Source organism: Anoplopoma fimbria, chromosome 24 (assembly GCF_027596085.1).
Source record: "Anoplopoma fimbria isolate UVic2021 breed Golden Eagle Sablefish chromosome 24, Afim_UVic_2022, whole genome shotgun sequence".
Classification (NCBI taxonomy): Eukaryota; Metazoa; Chordata; class Actinopteri; order Perciformes; family Anoplopomatidae; genus Anoplopoma; species Anoplopoma fimbria.
Window position 1 is genome coordinate 4323133 of NC_072472.1, and position 24621 is coordinate 4347753.

General features: G+C 40.9%; 1 protein-coding gene across 1 annotated transcript in view; it reads left to right on the forward strand.

The window, feature by feature from the left end:
- The window catches only part of jade2 (jade family PHD finger 2), a 171506-nt gene that overhangs the window by 32159 nt on the left and 114726 nt on the right, over positions 1-24621 (forward strand). Inside the window, exon 4 of the mRNA XM_054626084.1 lies at positions 18681-18838. Within this exon, the coding sequence (XP_054482059.1) occupies positions 18681-18838 (158 nt within the window). The remainder of the gene's footprint in view (positions 1-18680; positions 18839-24621) is intronic.

Here is a 24621-nt window from a genome sequence, read left to right on the forward strand (position 1 = left end):
TTAACCTTACTCAGTTTGGAATTTATATCATGGCAAATTAGCAGAAAGCTGTGATTTGCAATTAGTGCAATAGTTGTTCAAGAAGGTGAAATGAGTAGGTGTAAGAGTAGCTGTCTTTTCATTAGAATTTTGGTATTTGGGTCCTTCTTTTTGGCCTTTCTGAGTTGCTGTATTCCTCACATTTCACTTATTATGTATTTGTTTTGTTTGCACTTTATAACAGTATCCTAGTATCCGACTAGATTTTTTGTTATGTTCAGGACTTGTCGTCGTTTAGATGGTGCTTTTCCTTGTTATTGCAGTGGTGTGCTGCAAGGATGATGACTTGATAAAGGTTGGATCAGATGTCATTGCCTAGCCAAAGGGACTGCAAGTACCAACACCAGTCCCCTTAAAATGATACTGATACCAATAGACTACGTAATTCCAATACCAATTCCTGTGTTTGTGTTCAACCATGCTAATCCCCAATGGAAGCTGTGCTCATTTGTGTTCCAACCACAGTGCGTTGTAGCAGAAATGTAACTCCCAACAACCGGTAACTAGTGTTGCTGTTGTTAGCGCTGTTAGCTGCTAACTGTCGGCTCAGGCATCGCTGTGTTCAGAGCCTTGTGCGGGCAAGCAAACTCAGCTGTGAGGGTTGTAGCTGCTGTGGAAGTTGGCCGAGCACACGTTGCATTGATCAAAGAACGCTTGCAGTGACTGGCTGCAAGCAAAACCATACAAACCCTGCTTTTTTTTTTTCCTTCAAAATAAAGGTACAAAAAGCCTAGATTACAGATCTTGTTTTGTCACTGGTACTGGGTTATTTCTGTCGCTACCTTAATGGCGTTGAGTGCCGATACTCGGCCCTACAGGATTTGCTGTTGTGATGTTGTGTTGATATTTAATGGGTTGTACATTTATCTGTAATACACATGTAGCCTAGTGCCCAGGACAGGAAAAATGTTTGATGTGTCCTGCTATATGATTTTAATGGACACCTGTCAGCCAGTTCCAATTTTTCTCTGTGTCGTTTGTAATTGTGATTTTTTTTTCTTCTTACCAATGAAGAAGAAGTTGAAACCACTAACAATAACCAGTTTGAACAGTAAAATGCCAGTGGATATTAGTCATTCTAAGTAATCTCTAAGAAGAGAAGTAGTTTTGACAGAAAGTAAGCCATGCTGAAAAGCCCCTGATCTTTTATCCTCATTATTATTTGAATTTGTCAAGATAATAACGTAATCAAATGATCGGAAAATCACCTCGGGGCATTGACGAGCTCTGTGAACCTTTTCTCTGGTGTTTGTTTAAACATCTTGTATGTTAAACTTTGACTCATTGTTCCAAGGCAGCTGTTTACGTATCCAGATGTGCAGATGTTATAGGTGGATCGCTGTCAAAGAGGCGATAGCCTTTATTGTGTAAACCCAGCAGCGCGCCAACATCCTCTCAAGACACAACAAGCTCTAATCCTCCGGAGGATCGTTAAACTTCCACATGTATTAATAGTTACGTAATCATGAAGGCAGATACAAGCATGTGTATGTAGACGTGTGTGGGTCTGTGTGTGTGTGTGTGCATTCAAACATGCTACCAGCTGTTGCAGCTCATTACGGTCTGGTAGAAACAGCTGTGAAACACCATGGCAACCAGCTGCAAACAGCTGCAGGAATGCACAGAGTTGGTGTTAGAGTTCCTCTCTCGCTCCACGTGTGGAGTCCAGCGAGTGGACGAGCAGCCTGGACGGACGGCGGAGAGCTCTGCATGTCGACACACACCACCAGCCAGGAGATGAGTGCAAATAAACATATGCACACACACACACACACACACACACACACACACACACACACACACACACACACACACACACACACACACACACACACACACACACACACACACACACACAGCATACATAGCCTCCAGCCGTTGTATTGAGCTGTCAGTATTGCTCCTGTTTGCTCACCTAACAGGTGCTGAAATCTAAAAAAAACAACTCATTGTTTAGGAAGTATGGATGTTGAAAAGATTGCTAAGGTTGACAGAGGAAGGAAAAAAAGAGGGATAACACATCAGAGGGCTGCATACTGAACCTGGTTGTGAAATGTACTGCGAGAGAAATGAAGATGGCAAGCGACTACGGCATGGGAGAAATAAAAAACAGACAGAAACAGCATTATGGATGTTGTGAAACAAATACAGGAGAAGGAAGGTAAAGGCTGAAGTGAAAGAACACAGAAAGAAAAAGTTTGAACATCAGATCAAGATGCTACGAAAAGCCTAAAATAAAACTAGTTTTAACTTTTCTGCAGCTTTTTCTTTTTCTATATTTCCTTCCTGTTTTGCACTTGAAAGTGGTCGTTCTGAAGTTTTTCCTGTGCAGGATTCAGTATCCGTGCTGTTCAAGGTGTCTCAGTGTCATCATCATCGTTGCTTCCCTGACGTTGGCGTCGTGTTACTTATTGATGCTCTGGTGTTTATTCTAAAGTGTTTATTGTGCAAATCACGATTCGGCAGCCAATTCTGCATCTGTTGCCCTGCACAAACACAAACACAAACACAAACACACATACACATACAACACCACGGGCATCATCACCACGTTTTCAAGGACAGCGTGGGAGCGAGAAGAATAGAAACATTGTGCAACTCATCGCTTTGATTAAAGTTTACAATGTTTTTTAGGATATAATTAGTTCCACATTGATTTAAAATAAAAATCTTTCATCATGACTTAAAGCTGTAACTGCAAGGCTCTCACACAATGCTGAGAGCGAGAGGTCGTTGTAATCATGCTCGAGCCACAAGGAAAATATGTCCTCTGTTTTCAAACCCAGCCAACAAACTCGATGGCTCAGGCAACTTATTTTATTCTCCTGCACACTGTGCAAAAAGACCTTGTTGGTAAACTTGCAAAAAAAGTATGACTTTAGTGCAGAACTGTAACTTCTGTGTAATGATCTTAAACCAACGTCAACACAATATTGCATTGAATGTGTTGTTTGAATATTCTTAGTTTAGCCTCAGCAGGTTTGTCTTACTGTCAAACCACACTCCAGCATGCAAATTACACTTACAATCTGTAAATGAAATCAGAGACACACACTTCTAATAAGTTTCTTCCCCTACAAGTGGATACATGATATATTTTTTAAGGCATTTTCCAAATAAATTCATGTAATTCTCTTTAATACCACCAATAATTGACACTCCAATTTCAGAGCATATCTATGATTGAAGGATTGCCTCCATGCGGCTAATACAGGGAAAGCGGAGCCCGAAGCTAGCAGCTAACGGTGCTAACGGCGCAAACAGTGCAAACAATGGTAACAGTGCTGGCAGCGCTAACAGTGTTAACCTGCTATATTACTGCTCTGAATATCAAAAGGTCCCGTTTTGATGTCAATCCCAAAATATCAATACCCTTCGTTCTGCACAACCGTTCAAAAGAGAAACAGTGATAGACCAGCATGCAATCTGTTCAAAACATGGTGTGTGTGTGTCTCTCACATATTGAATTCAAAATCTGTAAAGTGTTCTGCAAAGCATTTCTTGTGAATGTACTGAACAAAAAAAGCACACAGTTGGAAATAAATCGCCTCCTGGAACACGCTGAACATCACAGATTAATGATATATTATAGCAAGAATCTTTTTTTTTTTAAATAAAAAAAATATCTTTTGATGAGTGGCTGTTACTTAAAATGAAAAGAGCCTCTTAGTGGGCGTTAATGTGAGGCCAGCGGAGAAGATGCTGTGTTATTATAAGACTCTGCAGACCAGACTCCTTTTCACTAGTCGCGTTGGGTTTGTTTTGGCCTGCACGCGCCTGCATCAGAATTCAGGAAATCACAAAACAACTCACTCACAAAATATTTGTCTTTGTGACAGATACCACCCGTCTGGATCTCGGTGTAGCCGTAGACAAGCCGTGGATCTGTCACGAGCTATCGAATGGTATTGGTTTCCATTTCAATCAACTCCGTTATTCCCCCGTTCAGTAAATCCTGCTGCGAAAAGAAGAGCCTGACAACACACTTGAGTTACAGTAAAGTCAGGCATGCAAAGCGGCATTAATCATGTAGTTGTTTTTGGCAGTTTTTTTTTTTCCTGCCACACATCACAAGAACTAGGTCACCCCCCCCACCAGCCTTTGCTTGCCATTTCACCAGATCGTCTGCCTGAGCCCGCCATACGAAGAGCGATAGTTGCATCGTACTCCTTTGGGGGGGTGAATTAAGTCTCCTTCACGTTTTCGCGTCAGTGACCCAGTTATTTTTTTTAACCTTCTTTCTTTTCCATTATTTATCGAGGGGGAAGGTTTCCTGAGCATGTTTTTGCTCTCTCTCACAAACATCTCGCTTATCATATTCATGATTTTTTACACACATCCTCACCTGGGAGCTGCAGAGTACAAGCTCAGCCTCCACTGAGCTCATCCGCTTCAGAGGTTTACATGCCTTGTTCAAGTCAGTTTATTGTGAAAAACTCTGTGTGTTTCTTTCCGTCATGATTCCATAACTCTTTATGATAAATTAAATTATAAACACTCTTTATCCGCTATGTTTTCCCCTAATACTCATGCTGTTACATGATTTAACCCGAGCAAGCTGCCCAGTACATTCACAGTCCTCGACATACGGCCATTTAGCAGCTCCATTGAAGCAGTTTGGAGGTTAAATGCCTTGCCCATGGACATTCAGGGAGATCTTTTTTTTCCCTGAGCAGACTCCAGTCCAAGAAGTCTCTGGCTCTAAGTCCAATTTACTTAACCTCCAAGCTACTGCAGCCCTGAATATTGATATTTAAATTTGTGGGAAAAATCTGCCCTTTCTTTCTTTTTTCTTAAAGAATCTTCTGTCTCAGACTAATTTCTTTGATTACGTGATTGTGAACATGAACAGAGGGCAGAGAGTTTTCAGCTTTGCCGCGGGGCCAAAAATCACATCTGTTCAGACGGGCGGAGCGCAGCCAGTCAAATCCTTATTGAAGCGGGAACAAAGCTTAATTGCGTGACCTTTGAGCGAAGCCTTGGCAATCAGCCTGCCCTTGGCGTGGAGGGGTGGAGAGGGTGGGTGGGTGGGGGGGGGACACACGCCGTCAGGCCAACGGCTCGTGATGAGGAAGCCTGCGTTCAGAGAAAAATCTCAAAAAGGGACTTGTTCACTGTCTCGTCTCGCGCTAATGAGGGGCATGAATTGTGGGGTTGAGTGCTTTTCCAGAGCTCGGCAGAACGAAGTCGGGCTAATAGCTACGGATGTGACATTTCAGATCCAAGACTGGAGAGAAAGAGCAAAGAGGAAATCCTTTTCACTTTCCTATCAAGTCCCTTTATGTTTCAAAGCAGAAGAGGCGAGTCGGTAAAGGCTGTTGATGAGAGTGATTCAGTTTAGCGAGCGATAATGTTTCTGCAAAAAAAACCGGTGAATCCCTTCACTGCCGCTTTTACGCCTTTTTTTTACCGCTCTTCCGCTTTTTCTTCTTTGCCTGTTCTGCAGCGCTCGCACAAAAGAACAAGATCTGAACTACGTCAAAGTCCATAGATGGTGAAAAGGAGAGAAAAGACAAAATACTTTTGAATTCCATCTCATGGGGCGCAGCTGTATAATTCATATTTTACCCATTGTGTCATGAAAAGGGTTGGCGGCAAATGTAATGTGATATTTCAGATTTACTCTGTAACCTTTATTCAAGCTTTATAGTAGAAAAAAATCCACGTCATTCTTTCGCTGTTGTATCCAAGAATCTTACTACTCCCATCATTTTAAAGTAAAGAAGAATTGTTTCCGGATAGTTTTATGCTTTTTGAGATCTTATTGGTTAGAATTTAAGCAAAACCTTGGATTCTTAGTGTTCATATCTTTGAACGCTAACTATTAAACACTCCTCAAATACCGAGACTTGGTCACTAAATCTATGACGCTCTACGAACCCCTCTGCTGTCACTTTTAGACTCCGATCTGTAGATGCACGGTGTCTTTTCACAATGATCTTCTGTCATTGATACTGTTATCAATTCTTTTTGATTACATCGGGAGAAAAAAAGGCCATTTATTAAGAAAAGAGTCGACATTGCTTTATTGTTCTTGTATGTAAACAAATAGTCTTTCGTGAGCAGCAATACAAAAAGTTCCAAAATATTAAAATAAATTCGGAGCTAAAAGATCAGCTTTTATTCATAAGCATCGCTAACGTGACTTGCAGAGGACGAGGATGGACAGCTGCTCGCCAAACAGTGAAAAACTGAGATTTATGTTCTGCTTGTTGGCCAAATGTTTTGATAAATTGCTGGTAATACCTCCTATACTTGTAGCGTTGTTTTGCATTTGTGACATAGAGAGGGTTATGAGCATCTACTGGAGTAAAATGTAGCCACACTTTTGATCTTTTTGTTTCCTCTGCCATGATGTGAGTCTCACGCTGTACTGAGCCGCCCCATGTGCAAAGATAAAGAGACAGAGAGAGGAGGTTTGACACGAGGAGATCTCACTCCTTAACTTCTAAAGAACCGATAACAGAACCATTGACCTTATCAGTACTATCAAGACCTTAATATACTGGGCCATACCAACGAGTCACGTCACTGCTGAGTAAGAAGAAAAAACAAGTCACATTTTATTTTAATAAGAAATAAATAATGGTTCCTTCTGCTGCTTCAAAGTGTTTGTCCTGGAACAGAAGTGTTTTGAACAGCAAAAGTAGATGCTTTCATGAACTGGTTGAACCACTATCGCAGTGAGAGTTGCATGTAATGAAATACGTCATGGATATTTTCTGTTAGAACAGTATGTGCTGTGTGCTGATCCCATCTTGAATATACTCCTGGGCAGTTTCTTGGCTGATGCTGGACAGCGTCTCAGTGCATATTTGTCTTCTAGATAAGCTATCTAACTGTAAATGTACCTTTCTTCCTTATCTGTCTTTACTTTTCCATTGCGTTTGTTTGCCTCAGACCGCCTGCTCCACTGTTAAACCTAGTTTTCCAGACGTTTAAAAAAAAAAGGGAAAACGAGTTGGAGGTGAAATATAAGATCCAGAAAAAAAAGTCTTCTCCTGGAAGAACATCAGGAAAAGATGCTAGCCAGTTGAATTTGCCCTTTTGATTCTGCTCCTGTCCTTCTTCTCCGTTCCTCTCTTCTCTCTATTGGGACATTTGGAGCCAAATATTTCCTCCTTCCCTTGAGTTTTCATCCTCTTTCATCCTGTCCGTCTGTTAAATATATACTTTTGCCTTTTCTTGCGCAAAGCTCTCTTCCCTCTCTGTCCAACTCGGTGAAAGGAGAAATAAAAAGAGAGATATTTTCACACCTGTGTCCCTCTGATAAAGAAAAACAGGGGTTGCTGTTGCAGCAAATATTTTCTTCTTGTATTTATGTACATATATTTATCTCTGTGAAACTTTTGAGGAGCTTTTATATTTGTTTCAGTTTCATAACTTGACCTACCTGCCACTCATGTTACTCTTCTCATTTGGAGGGGAAGCCTAGCTGAGGAGAGGTGAGTCCTTTTAGAAGCTGGATGTTAAAAACATGTGGCTTTCTCGAATTCCATTTGAATCATTTTCTCAGTCAGTGAGGGAAACAGATCTCAGTCAGAGAGATTTCTAGAACAAGTTTTTTGAAGGTTGTGTTGAAATATATGTGGAGCTTCTGATTGAGACGATCAGGCTTGACCTCTGTCATTGAAACGACTTTCCTCACACCTATACGGTCATTACCGACTTATATTGTACTTTACTTTGCTAATAATCTTCTAATGAGAGAAGGTCATTTCAAATAAATTGTTAGCTGTCCTTTAAAAAAAGGAATCCTCCATGTTGGCCTAAAATAAAAATAAAAATAATATGTTGAAAGTGTCAGTCTATCGATCTCCTCCGCTGCGTTTCAGCACCCTGGACAGCGCACGCACACACACACACACACACACACACACACACACACACACACACACACACACACACACACACACACACACACACACACACACACACCCTTTACACACAACACGCTATCAGTCTGATAATAACTAATGCTGAGGAATAATGAATAATATGGGATTTTCCTTTTCCCTTATTTCATTTGCGTTCAAATAAGGATTTGAACGCTGGATACCATGGCAACGGTCAAAAAGCATTAAAGTCCACTGAACTGAACTCATGTTGTATCTTTTGATAATTAAGGCCATAATTGATTAAATCCGTTATATTGTGTTGGTGTTGCGACATCATATTTCCCGTCTCGGTGTCTGTTTCTTGCTGAAATCACTGAGTCACTGCTCTGCTCTCTCATCCTGTCACTCTCTCATCAACCCCTTTTTTCTCTCACTCTTAATCACCCACTCAACACTCTCTCTCTCACACACACACACACACACACACACACACACACACACACACACACACACACACACACACACACACACACACACACACACACACACACACACACACACACACACACACACACACACTTTCTCCCTGAGTCCTGTGGACCTTCCAAGCAGCCAATCATTAGAGCCCGTCCCCTGCGCTGTGATGTGGCTGCTATAATTAGCCTCCTCTCTCTCTCAGTGAGTCGACATCTGCCATGACGCACAGTGGAGAGCCAGGTAGCCATGATGCCCAGAGGAAGAAACAAAAAATAATCTTCTCCTTATTCCTTAATTTGCCTCTCACTTCCCCCTGCCTTTCTTTTCCCTTTCGGTCTTATCTGCTTTTAATTGTGCTGCTTTTCACTCCGTATGATTGCGTTCATCTTTACCTCAGAGTTTCTTCTCTTTGTCTTTAGCAGGTCTATTTTATTCTCCTTTTTTAGTCTGTTTAGTCAAATGTTGACTAATGGGAAATAGAACAGATTAACTAAAACATTTTAAATGTATTTCAATCGTCATGTACATACAGACACATCAATGAAACCTGATCTCTGCATTTCATGCATGCGAATGCTGCATTCAAACTACACGCAACAGCAACTGGAAGTTATTTTTTACTGAGTTACGGCAACTTGTATCAACAAACTGAATCCCAACACCTGTCGCTCTGTGACGTTCGTAATCTTTTTTCGGCACTCCAATGAGGATGAAGCATTCGGTCGCGGGGCAGCTAGTTCCCCTTATTTGCTTTATAGCCTGATTTCGGTTCCTTACTTTTGGCTCAAGGGGATTTGGCTAAGAGCCATTTTGTGTGCTAAGATGAATCAGGATTTATTTGAGCTTTGTTTATATACACAACGCTCTTCACAGTTGCTATTCGGACTGCTGTGGTCATAGAAAGCTCACATGCCAGAAAGCGTGTTGCATTACTATGACAACTTCACTTATCAGGTGACGTAAGTGAGGAGAGTTGACCAACAAGACGAAACCCAAAAGCACCTTTCTGGCAATATTTCTGATTTAAACCCAGTTTGAAACATAGTTTTTTATGTATGTATATGATATTTTGTTGAGTTGCCTCTTAGCAAAACACTCTGAGTGATTTTCAGTTCCTGTAAGCAGAGACAATATAAATGTCTAGTTTTATTGTGAAAGGAAAAAACTAAAAAGGAGTGAACATGTACTGAGCTGCCATTAACTTTGGGAGCAATAAAGAGTTTGCTTTCCTCGTTTATTCTATTATCGTTATTACCAACTCATAACCCTCCGCTTCAAAATTAAGGCAACGTTGAAGATCAAAGTTAATGCTCTACAGATATTGAACGTCATAAACGAATATTGTTTATTGTATAATGTCTGGTGTAATCAGTTTTATTAACCGGTGGGGAAATCTCCTCACTGTGGCTTTCATAATGACATCCACCAACTGTCATTAGCTGCATATTTAGCAGGGTTTGCAGTATGGTGAATTTCTTCTGTTTAAAAATGTTGTATAAAGTTTGTTCTCATGTAAAAAAATATTTTTTTGTAGGCTGGACCTTTGGCCCATCCTTAACCCTCTCTGGGTTGCCATGGCACCCACTTTAGAAACCACAGATTTATATTTTCATAGTAAATCAATAATTGTCCCTGTTGTGATCTAAATATTTTATGACCATAAAATCATGGGTCATAAAAAAAAAAAAAATCTCCTTCCTATTCACAGGATTATAACTTTTATATAAATCTGTATTTTCATTTTATTTTGATTAATCTAAGAGCTAGAGTTTTGCAGCTTTGGCTGTGGGTTTAAAACTCATTTTGGTTAATTTATGATCTTTTGGCAATAAACATACAGCTAAAATACTATAACTTAAGATGATATTTGACGTAATTTGATTTTATTTTCTGCAACATTGGCTGCAAAAGTTATTTTGAATTTAGAACATGACAAATGTCACTACTTCACATACATTCAGCTCATGTTGGGCTGGACTCATGCTGCCCTTATGGATCCTTTGCACCTTATAGGGTGCTGATAACTAACTGTCGCACCACTATTGCACCAATAATCCCAGCAGAGAAGGACCTGCTGGAGTTTAGCAGTCTAATAATAACAGGATGAAGAGTGAAGGACGGAGCATCCTCTCTCTCTCTCTCTCTCTCTTCTCTCTCTCTCTCTCTCTCTGTCCTTCTCTTTCTATCAGATCTCTCATCCTGTTCAAAGTCACACATTAACAATGTTTTTTTTAAAAGATAACCAGAGAGTCTTAACAGTGTGTGTGATGTCAGCTGGCCTTTAAAAGCACTGGAAGCCCTTTGTTACTGTGCTTTGAGGAAACTGGCTCAGCAATTCCATTAGGTCTACTGTGTGTGTGTGTGTGTGTGTGTGTGTGTGTGTGTGTGTGTGTGTGTGTGTGTGTGTGTGTGTGTGTGTGTGTGTGTGTGTGTGTGTGTGTGTGTGTGTGTGTGTGTGTGTGTGTGTGTGTGTGTGTGTGCACTTGGACAGTGTGTTTTTGTGTTAAATGCATTTATATGTGTGTAAATATGTGTTGAGTCAAACAACGGTTCATATGATCCTTCACAAAAAAGGACTCCTCATTTTGTGTGTTTTCCTATGAAAGCATGCATCACGTGTCAACAAAACTACTTAGTAAGGTTTAGGAAAAGATTGTGAAATACTAAGTTAGGTTTAAATAACAAAGCTACTTGATTAGGTTTAGGAAAAAATCGTGAAATACTTAGTTGGGTTTAGAAAAAGATTGTGAAATACTTAGTTGGGTTTAGGAAAAGATTGTGAAATACTTAGTTGGGTTTAGAAAAAGATTGTTGAAAATACAAAGCTACTTGATTAGGTTTAGAAAAAATTGTGAAATACTTAGTTAGGTTAGGGCAACAAAACAACTTAATTACGTTTAGGACAGGATCGTCTTTTAGGTTAAAACAACCAACGACAACTAATGTTACGTGACCAATAAATCAATATTGACTTCTCGTTTCACACGGTAGAACAGCGGTCTCTTGGCTGAAAGATTCTTTTGTTTGTTGGACCCATCCACCTTCCACCTGGTGTGCTTTTGGGGTCTTTATACTTCTTCGTTCATGATTACATGGATAACATGAGAAATCATTTTGTCATTTAATTTTGGTTGGACTCTGGTTTTAGTTGTGTCAATGCTGCTCTGGTATCAGTGTGAACATGTATTTGTGTGTGTGTGTGTGTGTGTGTGTGTGTGTGTGTGTGTGTGTGTGTGTGTGTGTGTGTGTGTGTGTGTGTGTGTGTGTGTGTGTGTGTGTGTGTGTGTGTGTGTGTTTCTCTAACTGCCACAGTGAGTGGATGTGTTTACTGGTCTGATATGTCAGATTTCAACACTCATCCTCTGTTGGTTTCTGTTCTGTTGGGCTCAGGTCTGATCTATCAGCGCCATGCAGATGGTCAGAGATTAGAGTCAGGCAAACGTCATCATACAGCTTACAAACCAGCTGTATCAGACGATCTCAAGAGGCTCTTAGTTCACAGAAGAATGTGAGGATTTTCCAGTTATTGTTTCTTTATGGCTCACTGATGCTGAATGAAAACATAATGACTGTATTATTTGTACTAGTGGTTCTAGAGGAGGTCGAGGAAATGTCAGTAGCAGCAGCTGCAGCTGTACAGTAGAACCACTTATTCAAAGCTTTGGCACCTGAAGCAACATTAGCAGGCGGAATGAGTAGTGGCAGTAGTATCACTAGTACTTGTAGTGGCAGTAGTATCACTGTTATTGGTAGCAGAATAGAATAGAATAGAATCTTCTAGAGTAACTAATAGTGGCAGATATGGGAGCTGTATATTGTTAAACTCTTACATTTTTCTGGCTTTTAAGTCTCACAAAGCATATTTTATTGTTTAATAATAAGTTATTAATAATATGTTATTGTAGCTTTTACTATAACCATTCCTAGAACTGGCAATAGGAACCTTTTTGTGTCTTATTTTAGCATGGAGCTTCGTGGAAGAAGAAACCGTTTTTATGTGTGAGAAGTCACAGTTTGTTTCTCTATCAGACACATTTGGTGTCTCATGAGTTCAGTTTTACTGGGCATTTCTACGTGCTTGACACAGTAAATGAAATACATAATTAACTAAATAACCTGCACCATTAGAAGCAGCAATAAGTGTTATACTACTAAAATAGACTGTGCTTTTAGTAGTAGCAGAAGTGGCCTTGGTAAAAGTCATATTTGGAACCTAAGTAGTCTTAGTAGTAGTAGTATCTGAAGTAAAAAGTAATATGTCTAATGGTTGTAACAGCAGCAGTATTAGTAGGAGTATTAGCAGTAGTTTACATAGTATAACAGCAGTAGTAATACGTCCTCTTAGAAGTGTCTGTATTAAAGCTAATACTAATATTCTGAGTCATTTTTACTAATAATAGCAATACTCTCCCCGTGTTTTTAACTCACACACACACACACACACACACACACACACACACACACACACACACACACACACACACACACACACACACACACACACACACACACACACACACACACACACGACACAGCCCCTGCTCATGTCATCAGTCCAGATCTAGATAGGACTTAATGAGTGTGCGCTGCGTGCATACAGCCCATAGCTCAACATAACATACTGACCCACTGACTGACTGACCGCCACATGTGTGTGTGTGTGTGTGTGTGTGTGTGTGTGTGTGTGTGTGTGTGTGTGTGTGTGTGTGTGTGTGTGTGTGTGTGTGTGTGTGTGTGTGGCTGTGTTTGACAGCGTGAGAGAGGCTACTTGTGTTTGTTTGATCCGCTCTCAGCGTTTCTATGGAGCTTCTTCTGAGCGTCTGAATCTCATCCATTCAGTTTCAGCGAGAGGTCATCGATCACTCGGCGCTGACTGATTGGACGGCTTGTGATGAAAACCAAATTGATGATGCATCCACAAAATTGAAACTTGAGTTATTGTCACATGTGGGGAGTTGATCCAGCACAGGCTCTCCACGGGCCAGAAACTAAATAATGTGATTGTTGTTGAATGATGTTTTGGAGAGAAATTTGAAATTGAGGATTCCCAATATGAATGATCCATCTTTTTTTCAGACTGAAGAGAGGCAGATGTCGATGGTGTCTCTAGATAATTGTAGAGTGAGTTAATTAAACAAGCCTCGCTGCAGCCTTTTTTAGCAAATAATTCGGTGTTTTTATTCGTGCTGCAGCTGAAAATTAGAATAAAATGTGGCTTATATCAGGTTGTTTTTTTCCTTGTTTTTGGATCATTTACAAAATTAAGTTTTACATTTTTTAAGTAATCGCATCTCAGACAGACTACCAGACTACTCTTTTTTTTATAATTTATTTTCATTGTTTTACTTTTTATTTAAATGATTTGCTTTCATTAGTTGTGGCAGTCATGTTCTCAGATGTTTTCTAATGTGACTAATATCACATTTCACAGTCACTTCTGTGTGCCTAAAAGTGGGGGAAAAAGTTGATTAAATATGCTGTACAGATAAATAAAAAACAACTTTATTTCCTTATATTTCACCGAAGTAAACAGACGTGCACTGACAAAAACAGACATGCCTTTTCTTTCCTGCCTTGGCAGCCCATTTCTTTTAATTTCCCAGTTCACGCCATCTCATCGCAGTAATGTTGCTGCCGTTACAAACGACAGTAATCCACCAGAAATAGTGTTTAAAAAGTGTTTTCCATGAAGACAACCGTCAGAGTTTTGTCAAGAGAGCTGGAAAGAAAAAGATTTTGACTGAGGCAATGAATTGCAAGCTGAAGGGATTTTTCTGTTTTATTTTTTGGAAATTTGCTGCATCATTCCCACTTCTTCAGGAGTTTTGCATCCGCTGAATACATTCAGTGGCAAATTATGATTCATCAAATTTGGAGAGCTGAGTGGAAATGACAAAATTCAATTCCCATGTTCCTCAGAACAAAGTTATTAAACTTGATCGATGTGGAAAAATCTTTCCAGCAAATGAATAAATGGAGAAAATAAATAAATGCACATTTGGAGTGATTGCTGACAGAGTTTCCATGGCTGCTCCAGGCTCATTGCACAACCGAGTCTGTCCACCAAAAGCATTCTGGAAAGACATTTGTACTCTCACAACCCGAACATAACTCTTCATTAGCTGCTCTGTTATACGGCGGCCAAATGCGTTTCTTTGTTTTTGTCTCCACATGAAATATAACTGACATTAACTGACTATCTGGAAGACAAATAGGTTACTCAAATCTAATCAGCTCTTGAGGGACTCTGCTGGTTTTTTTTTTATTACTGGATATATTTTTTGACTCTATGAAAGCTGAGGGAAATGCAGCTCATTTGTTTTTCATATTTTGAGTTAAATTGGCTCGACAGTTTGGAAACCAGTCCTCTACCTGTCTGACTCTCTAACGTACCAACCTGGTTCTTCTCATCTTTTTTTATGAAGCTCCTTCTCCTTCTCCATCCGTCTGCATGGCATCCATCACTGAGGCTGACGGGGGACTCCCAACTGTCCGTCACAAAGAGAGTAGAAATTAGAAAGAGGACGGCTGTGGAGGAGAGGGAGAGAGAGAGAGAGAGAGAGAGAGAGAGAGGGAGAGAGAGAGAGAGAGAGAGAGAGAGAGGGAGAGAGAGAGAGAGAGAGAGAGACAGAGAGAGAGAGAGAGGAGAGAGAGGGGAAGAGCGAGACAGGCAGAGAGGGTAAGAGAGAGAGGGAGAGAGAGGGAGAGAGAGAGAGAGAGAGAGAGACTGACAGAAGGAGAGATTTTGAGAGAGAGAGAGACAGAGAGAAAGGCAGAGAGGGGAAGAGAGAGACAGGCAGAGAGGGTAAGAGAGAGAGACAGGGAGAAGGGGGGAACAGAGAGAGAGACAGAGAGAAGAGGCAGAGAGAGAGATAGAGAGAGAGAGACTGACAGAGAGAGAGATTTTGAGAGAGAGAGAGAGATTTTAAGAGAGAGAGAGATACAGAGAGAAAGGGAGAGAGGGGAAGAGAGAGAAAGAGACAGGGAGACAGAAGGAGAGAGACAGAGACAGAGAGAGAGAGAGAGAGAGAGAGAGAGAGAGAGAGGGACACACAGTGAAAGAGATAAAGAGAGAGAGAGAGAGGGTTTAAGAGAGAGAGAGAGGAGAGAAAGGGAGAGAGGGAGAGAGGGAAAGAGTGAAGGGAGACAGAGAGAAAGAGAGATTTAGAGAGAGAGAGAGAGATAGAGAGAGAGGGAGAGAGAGAGAGAGAGAGAGAGAGAGACAGGGAGAGAGAGGAGAGAGAGAGGAGAGAGAGAGAGAGAGAGAGAGAGAGAGAGAGAGAGGGAGAGAGAGAGAGAGAGAGAGAGAGAGAGAGAGAGAGAGGGGAAGAGCAAAAGAGAGAGAGAGAGAGAGGGAGAGAGAGAGAGGGAGAGAGAGAGAGTTGGAGACAGGGAGAGATGGTAGAACATAAAGCTAGAGGAGCTTGTAATAGTGTTTCTTCACATTAATTAGCTGCAGTCATTCCTGTATAAACACACAGTGATAAAACTGATATACTGACATCTCCTCCTCCTTTTCTCCCTTTGCCTCTGCTCACCTCCTCTTCTTATCTCGACTGATATTTTCCTTTTTCTCTCCTCCTTTAGTCTATCCTCTACTCACTTCTTATATCTCCACCTCTTTTCTCCTCCCTTTGTCTCTCGTTATTATACGTTTTCGTCTCTATGTCCCCGTTTCTCTTTATTGCAGAGTATTTCTGTTTCTTTTCAACTCTTAAGCAAATGGCACGCAAGCTTTGGAAGTGTGACCAATAGTGCCAAACCTTAAAACTGTTTGAATGCCGACCAAAGTTATCAAGTAAAGGATGCTGCCTTTGAATGCTTGGTCAGATTCTCTGTCCTTTATAGCCATGACTCTATGATTGGTTGGCTGGTTGACTGGTTGGTTGACAGGTTGGTTGGTGGGCTGGTTGGTTGGCTGGTTGGTTAATTGCTGTGTTGGATGGCGGGCTGGTTGGTTAGTTAATTTGTTGGTTTGCTTGCTGGTTGGTTGGATGGTTGGCTGGTTGGTTGGTTGACCGGCTGGTTGGTTGGTTGGTTGGTTGGTTAATTCATTGGTTTGCTTGTTGGTTTGTTGGTTGGTTGGTTGGTTGGTTGGTTGGTTGGTTGGTTGGTTGGTTGGTTGGTTGGTTGGTTGGTTGGTTGGTTGGTTGGTTGGTTGGTTGGTTAATGGTGTTGGCTGGCTGGCTGGTTGGTTAGTCAATTGGTTGGTTGGTTGGTTGGTTGGTTGGTTGGTTGGTTGGTTGGTTGGCTGCTTGGTTGGCTGCTTGGCTGGCTGTTTGGTTAATTTGTTGGCTGTATGGTTGGTTGGTTGGTTGGTTGTTTTGTTGGCTGGCTGGCTGGTTAATTTGATGGCTGGCTTGTTAGTGGGTTAGTTGGTTGGTTAGCACAAAAGTCTGTACAGACATTCATGAGTGCCAGACAATGAATCCTACTGCGATCGGTCATCCTCTGATTTATCCTCCAGCACCTACATGAGGTTGACATTTTTTTTTTCATTTAATTAGTTAATTAGTTTAATTAGAATTAGTTCCTGTACTTCTTGTTTTTCAACAACATTGAATAGTGATGCCTGAAGAAATTGTGTTGGAAAACCAATCGAGAAACCTTTACTCTTCTTTGCAATTTTACTTCATAATATTTTTTCTTTCTTCTAACAACTCATTTTATTTCGCTCCCTCTTGTATTTCCATCTTATTACCATTATTTGCTTCTCACAAATCTCTTTTTGACACTTTTTCCACTTGGTCAAAATAAAGCAGGTAAAAAAATTGCACATTAGGGAACTGAGTGAGGAAAGGAGGAGGAGGAGGGGGGAGATGGAAAGGTTAATGGAGAGACGGAGGGGGAAGCAAGGGAGTAGGATGGGGGAGAAGAGCTCATAAAGGAGGGATAAAGAGGCTTAGAAAATGATGATAAAATGTACAGTGAAGTCATACGGTTGATTTGGTTTTGCCGTGTGTGTGTGTGTGTGTGTGTGTGTGTGTGTGTGTGTGTGTGTGTGTGTGTTTCTTGTTCTCCTGTGTGGGTTTGTGCGTTTAGGTGTGTTCTTGGCTGATGTCCTTGACTATATGACTGATAAAATCGATGCTTCAGGTCGCTGTTAGAGCAGACAGAGAGAGAGAGAGAGAGAGAGAGAGTGAGACTGTGTGTGTGTGTGTGTGTGTGTTCACATTTTGTGTGAGAATTATTGTGTACTGCTTGAATACACACACTCCCTCAGGTCTTAAAAACACTTCATCACACACAAGCACACCTTGTTTGTTTTTAGAAAATCCGCCTGCATACACATAATTTCATTATCATTATGTGCGGTGCATATATATACATATATATATATATTTATATTTACAATTTGGTTAACGGTTACCGTGACCACACCACAATGTTGGACTCAAACGCATTTTTACTCGCTTGTCTCTGGATTTTATTTCAACTGTGGAATATCACAAAACTAATAAAACTACATTGTCGAAATTTCTTTACTGTGATTTAACATATAAAACTAAGACCCCCCCCCAAAAAAATCACCCCTGCAATGCCTTTTGATTATTTTATCAATAGAGATCATGGTATTCTAATACTTTGCATGCACACATTGCAATGAAAGAGGCAAATCCTTTGTTATCTGTTTTCTTTCAGATCAATTTGAGTATTGTCTAACGTTTGCATGTTCCATATTTTGTCATAATTGTGTCGTAGAGTGTGGGACTTGCACCGGTCTGGTTTTGGTCATGACTCAGTCTTGATACACTCTGGTTTTGGTCATGACTTGGTCTCGGTTAAGGTGGCCTAGACTACAACAATGCCTCAGCAGTCCTTCCCTCACTTCTTCCTCTTTCCTCTCCCCCTCTCATCTCTCTACATCTTTTGTCAGCGGGTTGTTCTCATTTGTCTTAAATGTCTCCTCACTTGCATCTTTTCCTCGCATCTTAGTCGCGCCCCATGTAATGAGATATGTAATGAAAAGATGTAAGTGAGGGAAATGAGGAGACCACCTGCTGAGAGATGCGAGGAAAAGATCTAAGAATAGAGGAAACACGCTTTTAATGAAATGAGACATCCTTCCCTCTCAATGCGAAGAGAAAAAAAACAACCCTGTATGTGACTTTGCACCTAAAAGTAACACCACAAATGTAGACACTTTTCTAGACAAATGCTCCTCAACGCCCTCCATTGTCTGTTCTTCGTATTCTTCACCTGCTAGAATGTTACGTTGACGTTTAGGGTCGAGCAGAAGTCGAGGCAGAAATGCAAAAAAATGCATCATTTTGACCAAACTACTCCTTCTTCCTCTCTCCTCCTCCTGCCCTGCTCTCCTCGCAGGTATTTCGTACCGACTTCATCACGGCCATGAAGCTCCCGGACTCGGCCCAGCTCGGCCCGGACGACTTCTACGTGCTCTCTGACCCTTGGAGACAAGAGTGGGAGAAAGGAGTGCAGGTCCCAGCCAGCCTGGAGGCCATACCAGAGCCTGTGGTCAGGTAGGAAACTACTACTTGACAAGTAAACGAGAGTAGCACACAAAGTATTATTATCTGTTTTAACAGTGATTCACAACGAGTTGAACCTTTGGCTGCCAAACATTATGTCACCATCTAAACACACTGGCAGAGTTCCCACGGTCACACAGATCTTGGACGGGTCATGAGATTTTAACTTTTGTTTGCCTTGACTAATAGTTGTTTTGGAAAATTTCCAAATTGGCAATGAACTTCTGGAAATGTGAAATTGTGGTCGGTTAAACCTCGACAAATAAACTAGCTGAAATGAGAATGAGTGTGCTGAGATATCAGAAGGGATGTTTTTCCAGAGATTATCCATCTCTGTTTTTAAAGATACACAGCTGTTGTACATTCATCAAGATTTTATTTCATAATGTCATAAAAATTGCAATTGGTTGCAATATAAAAGTGGGGTAACCCTTTAGCATTACATATACCATTACATACTGTGTACATTTTTTTAAGTAGTTTAAAAGTTTTTCAAAAAGTTTCAAAAAAGTTTTAATTTTAAACTAAATACATTGGTTTATTAACCAATGTATAGTATTACATTCACAGCCCAAACCTGTTCCCTTTTTCCATGGACTGTAAATTGAGATATGAGCTCATTACAACATCTGGTGAATCAGTGTTAATGACTGATTATGTGGTGATAGCGATGAGCTTGCTAATTCCACCAATTTTGCTAATTTTCGTCTCACTAAATCCATCAAATTCAGTACCCCCATATCACCTTTCCCAAAGCTAACGTAGCGGCCATATTTGTCGACGCTGCATCGAGGGTTTTCGTCATATTGAAGTGGGCGTGGTTTCATCTCTTAGCCTCTTTTTGCATTCATCAAAAATGTTGCTGTGGCTAAAGTTACACTTTAATGGGATGCACACACGCACCTCAATGTAGAAATCCACAATCTCTTGCTAATTCGTACACCAACTCACACACTGTGGGTTTGGATGCGAGTGCAGGCAGTGAAACATGAACACACACACACACACACACACACACACACACACACACACACACACACACACACACACACACACACAGAAGCAAGCTGGTAGGCAGATGTGTGCAGACATGCACTTCGACCCACTTAAATTCACTCGTACTGTAGATTAGTCTGGCCGCGCTCTCTCCCTCTCTCTTGTTCCCCAGTAGGTTGTTGTGGCTCTCTAGTACTACTGCAGCTGCTTCACATGCCCATGTGGTTTGTTTGGCGTTCTAGGAACTAATGAAAATGCTCAGACTGCTTGGTAATGCCTGTTAGACAGACATGTCACACTGGGAGGCCACACACACACACGCACACACACACATACACACACACACACACACACACACACACACACACACACACACACACACACACACGCACACACACACATACACACACACACATATTCTCTTTGGGAGACAGACAAATTATTCAGTCATGTGAGATGCGGAGACAGCTCATTCTCAACAAAAAAAAAACATCAACTTCATCAACTCAGATTTCATAGCAAAGTGACATATTTGGTTTTTATAAACAGACAAAAAGCTGCTGAACCAGCACATTGAAAATGAAAATTCTGAGTAATACTGTGGTCAATCTTTTCCACCTCTTTTATTTGTCAGAGTTTAAGTGCTTTTCCCCTGTTGCCTCTACTCTTGACTGGAGTTTAAGCCTTTGGTCCACTGTTTCATGTGATTGGAGGCATTTTGTGCTGTTTGTGGTCCTTTTTCCCCAATCAATCGAAGGACTAGAGAGGAGAAGAGTCACTGTGCCACAGCACGTTGAAAAACAAATACATTTTCAATGTGATTAAAATAAAATTGCTTATTTGGTTTTTGAGGGTCATAACAGCAGCAAAAAAGGGGTCTGGTTGGTAGTTAAAACTGAAAGCTGTTTTGCCATGCTTCATAGCAAAAAAAGAAAGAGAAGCCTCTTGGATCCAATCATATAAAAAAACCTTCAAAATAAAACAAACAAAAAGTAAATCACATCTAGTGTTGCCAAATAAAGTGGCATACCTAATGAGGAAACTAGAGAAGCTGAAATGAATCTTTGACTCTCGTGAGAAATTTCTTGCATTAGCAGTTTTACTTGCCAGAGGAATCAAGTTTTTAATTATTGAAAAACAAAACAATGTGCAGCTTCCAGACCAATTCCAATGCGTAAGTACCCCTAAACCTGCATTCTCCCTAACGACCAACTCCTCTGGTTGTATAGAAGTCTATGAGAAAATGACTCTACTTCTCTCTTGATTTATTCCCTCAGTAAACATTGTAAACATGAGTTTATGGTCTCAATCTCTAGTTTCAAGTCTTCTTCAATACAGCATGATGTTCATTTAGTAGATTATGATCATGGTCGTTGTCTGGTCTGGGAGTTGTCCCTGCTTTTGTCTTAAAACTTTAAACCTGTGTTTTCAGTTGAAGGAATTTAATTGTAAAACTTTTGGTTTATTAAATATGTCTTATTCAGCGTTCAGTTGTACTTAGGTCCTTCCTCTTGTGACACTTGTTGAAAAACACGAGATTGGCGACCAGACACCAAACTGCCAAACACGAGGCTTCAAAACTGTCGTCCACAAACCAATGGTTGTCGTCATGGTGACTGCATCCGCTTCTTATAAACAGACTATAACAATGAGAGAAGAATGAATGATTTCCTCACGGTCTTAATGAGGTCACAAGGCAGTGAATAAGTAATAAAGATAAAAATACAAAAGAAAAATCTAAGATTTTAAAAGGATAAACGTGTCACCCTTACTGTTTGCATTGTCTAATAGGTTAATATCTCAGAGCACACACACACACACACACACACACACACACACACACACACACACACACACACACACACACACACACACACACACACACACACACACACACACACACACACACACACACACGACACACCAGACACACAAACAGTATGGAGCTAACAGATTGAAGAGAGCCTGAAGGGAAAGAGATAGATGAGCAGATTGGTAGAGGAGGAGCAATGGCAGAGATAGATAAGGGTAGATGGATGAATGGGGGCTAATATATTATCTTACATGCGATAGGGTGATGAAGTGACATACAGTGATGCTGAAATGGAGTGGGGACGGATAGATGGGGAGATAAGAGGAGAAGAGGGATGAGTGTAAGTGTGACTGCCATTTGTTCATCTTTTTCCTGTCGTCTGTCATATTGAAGCCACTACTTCTCTTTTCTTTCCCTCACTCTGTCGGTTTTTGATATGTTTGGGCTCAAAGCACCAGCGAGACTTCCTTGGTTTTTACCCGTACGAGCCCCTGTGGTCGGGCATAAATGTAGCGGTAGGAAACCTTATTCCAACCACAGGAAGTGATGGCTTTCTAGTATTGGGTAAGAAAACGGCCTCCAAGCAACAAATGAGCTTGACAGGGAAGAAGAGTACATATCAAAGCTCTTTTGATTCAGTTTATTTACCTCATGCTGCAATGCCAAATTCCCTCTTCCAGTGCAAAGGAATTATGTTTATTCTTCTGGTTTAGCTGGTAGCGTTGTAAACAATGGATAATATTTGGGAACATTCAGCAGCTGTACTGCAGCGGTCGGATGGTTTTACAGTAGCACATCCATTAACCATCGGCGGCTGGGAAAACAGCCTGAAATCACATATGAGGACATTTTTAATTACTTTGTAGTTTCTTTTTGCAGCTATGAGGAACTACAAAAGCACCAAAGTATATCAGTTCACCTGCCGGTCGTACTCCAAAAGTACATGTCGATAGGGTTTTTGTAATTACTGTCACTGCCAGAAGGGTAGAGCTTTTAGTTCATTTAGAGAGCAAATTAATCGAACTTGTCTTCTAGCTAGTAGATAGCCAGCTAGCCGATGACTGGCTAGCTGGCTATCGCCAAATTGGTGTTTTTTGATTTAACTTATAATTATTTTTTAAAACCCCATTTATTAAACATGCGTTGCGGACCTGTGTCCACCCCTTCTGGCAGTGAGAGTAATCATAAAAAACATTTCAAAAATGGCTACTTCCATTACCCAATAGGAGTTATTTGAATAAACTGATCACATATTGTCAATCTAAATGGCAACTTTCTCGCCCCGAAATATATTAAAACTGAATAACAGGTTCTCTTTAAGCTTAAAAACTGATGTTTAACCAAGTCAAGGATGATAAATAAAACAAACTAACAAAAATCATCCCTCTAAAACGTTAGATTATAAAATGACACAATGCGGAGGCAGCCTAATTCAGGCAAAGAATAAAGTGAATATTTTAAGCACAAGTCAGTGATACAGAACTTTTAAATAATGTCACAAAGCGATCTAGCTTGAACACAATTTCTGTTGACAAAAGTCTGAAAAAGGCACCGGGAAAAAAGGTCAAAGTTGTAATTGATTGAGCTTTTGCAACAGAGAGGGTGTAACAAAAGAATGTGCCTCCCGTCATGAGGACGTTCAGATGAACAAGCACAAAAGTGATGATTTGAGCAATCTGCTCAAAACAGTTCACAGGGCGGCTGTGGCTCAGTGGAGAGCAGGGTCGTCCCCCAGTCAGAGGATCGGCGGTTCGATCCCTGGCTCCGGCAGTCCATGTCGATGTGTCCTTGGGCAAGACACTTAGGGTCCTGATGGTCAGGTGGCACCTTGCATGGTAGCTCCTGTCATCAGTGTATGAATGGGTGTGAATGGGTGAATGATGAGTAATGTAAAAGCACTATACAAGTACAGTCCATTTACCATTTTCCATTCTTCAGGTCCTGAATCGGCTTTTCCTTCAAGAAAACAGCCTAAGGGCCCTTTAGGCATACATATTCCCCAGTAGATTTGATCCATTGTGTTATAACAGGTCTCAAAAATCTGCTGTAAAAGTAGACATCGTACAGCTGAGAACAAAATAATTGGGTCAGACTTTCAGTGCACCGTTATGGCATAAAACCAGAGCGTGTGCAGAGACCATGGTGGTGATGCCACAAGATTGGACTTGTTGCGTTCTCCATGAAAACAATGGTGCAATGCATTGATGGGAAGATTGATACCGCTCTCATATGTGTTGATATAAGGCTACAGCCAGCGGCCGGTTAGCTTAGCTTAGCACAAACACTGGCAACAGCTAGCCTGGATTTGACACAATCGACATACCAGCCCCTCTAAAGATCAATAATCAATATGTTATACTTAGTTATTATTCCTTTAAGGTTCCATGGTGCATATTTGAGTAAAGTGAAGGGTAAAAGTATAAATTGAGCTATGTTCCCTCTCCTGCACTCTTATTCTCTCCAATTATGTCATGTTTCTTTCCATTTAGATATTTTTGTCCTGATCCAACTCTCCTGTTTCATGTCTTTCTCTCTCGTCTCTCTCAAACTCTTCATGTCTTCTTTCCCTCCTGGCTTCCCTGCCTCCACTCCCACCTTCCTCTCTCACTTTTGCTCTATTTCAGCCGGAGGCGCAGACACATTTTTCTTTTCTTTTTTTTTTTTTTTTATGAATGATGACATCATCTCCAAAAATTGTTGGAGAGGAAAAGGGCTGCGGGCCCTGTCTGGCTTTGACAACACTCCTCTTCTACATCTCTCTCTCTCTCTCTCTCTCTCTCTTTAGAGCAGTTTGGCAAATGCGGCATGATTTTCCGGTAAAACTAATGTGGCGGATGGTGAAGAGGTCATTATGGTTTTGATGGTTTTTCTCTGCCTCTCCTTACCAAAACACTGCAGGAGAGAGGAGGAAGATGAGGAGTCAGCTCTCCTTTCTTGTCTGTCTCCCCCGTCCTCTTCCACCCAC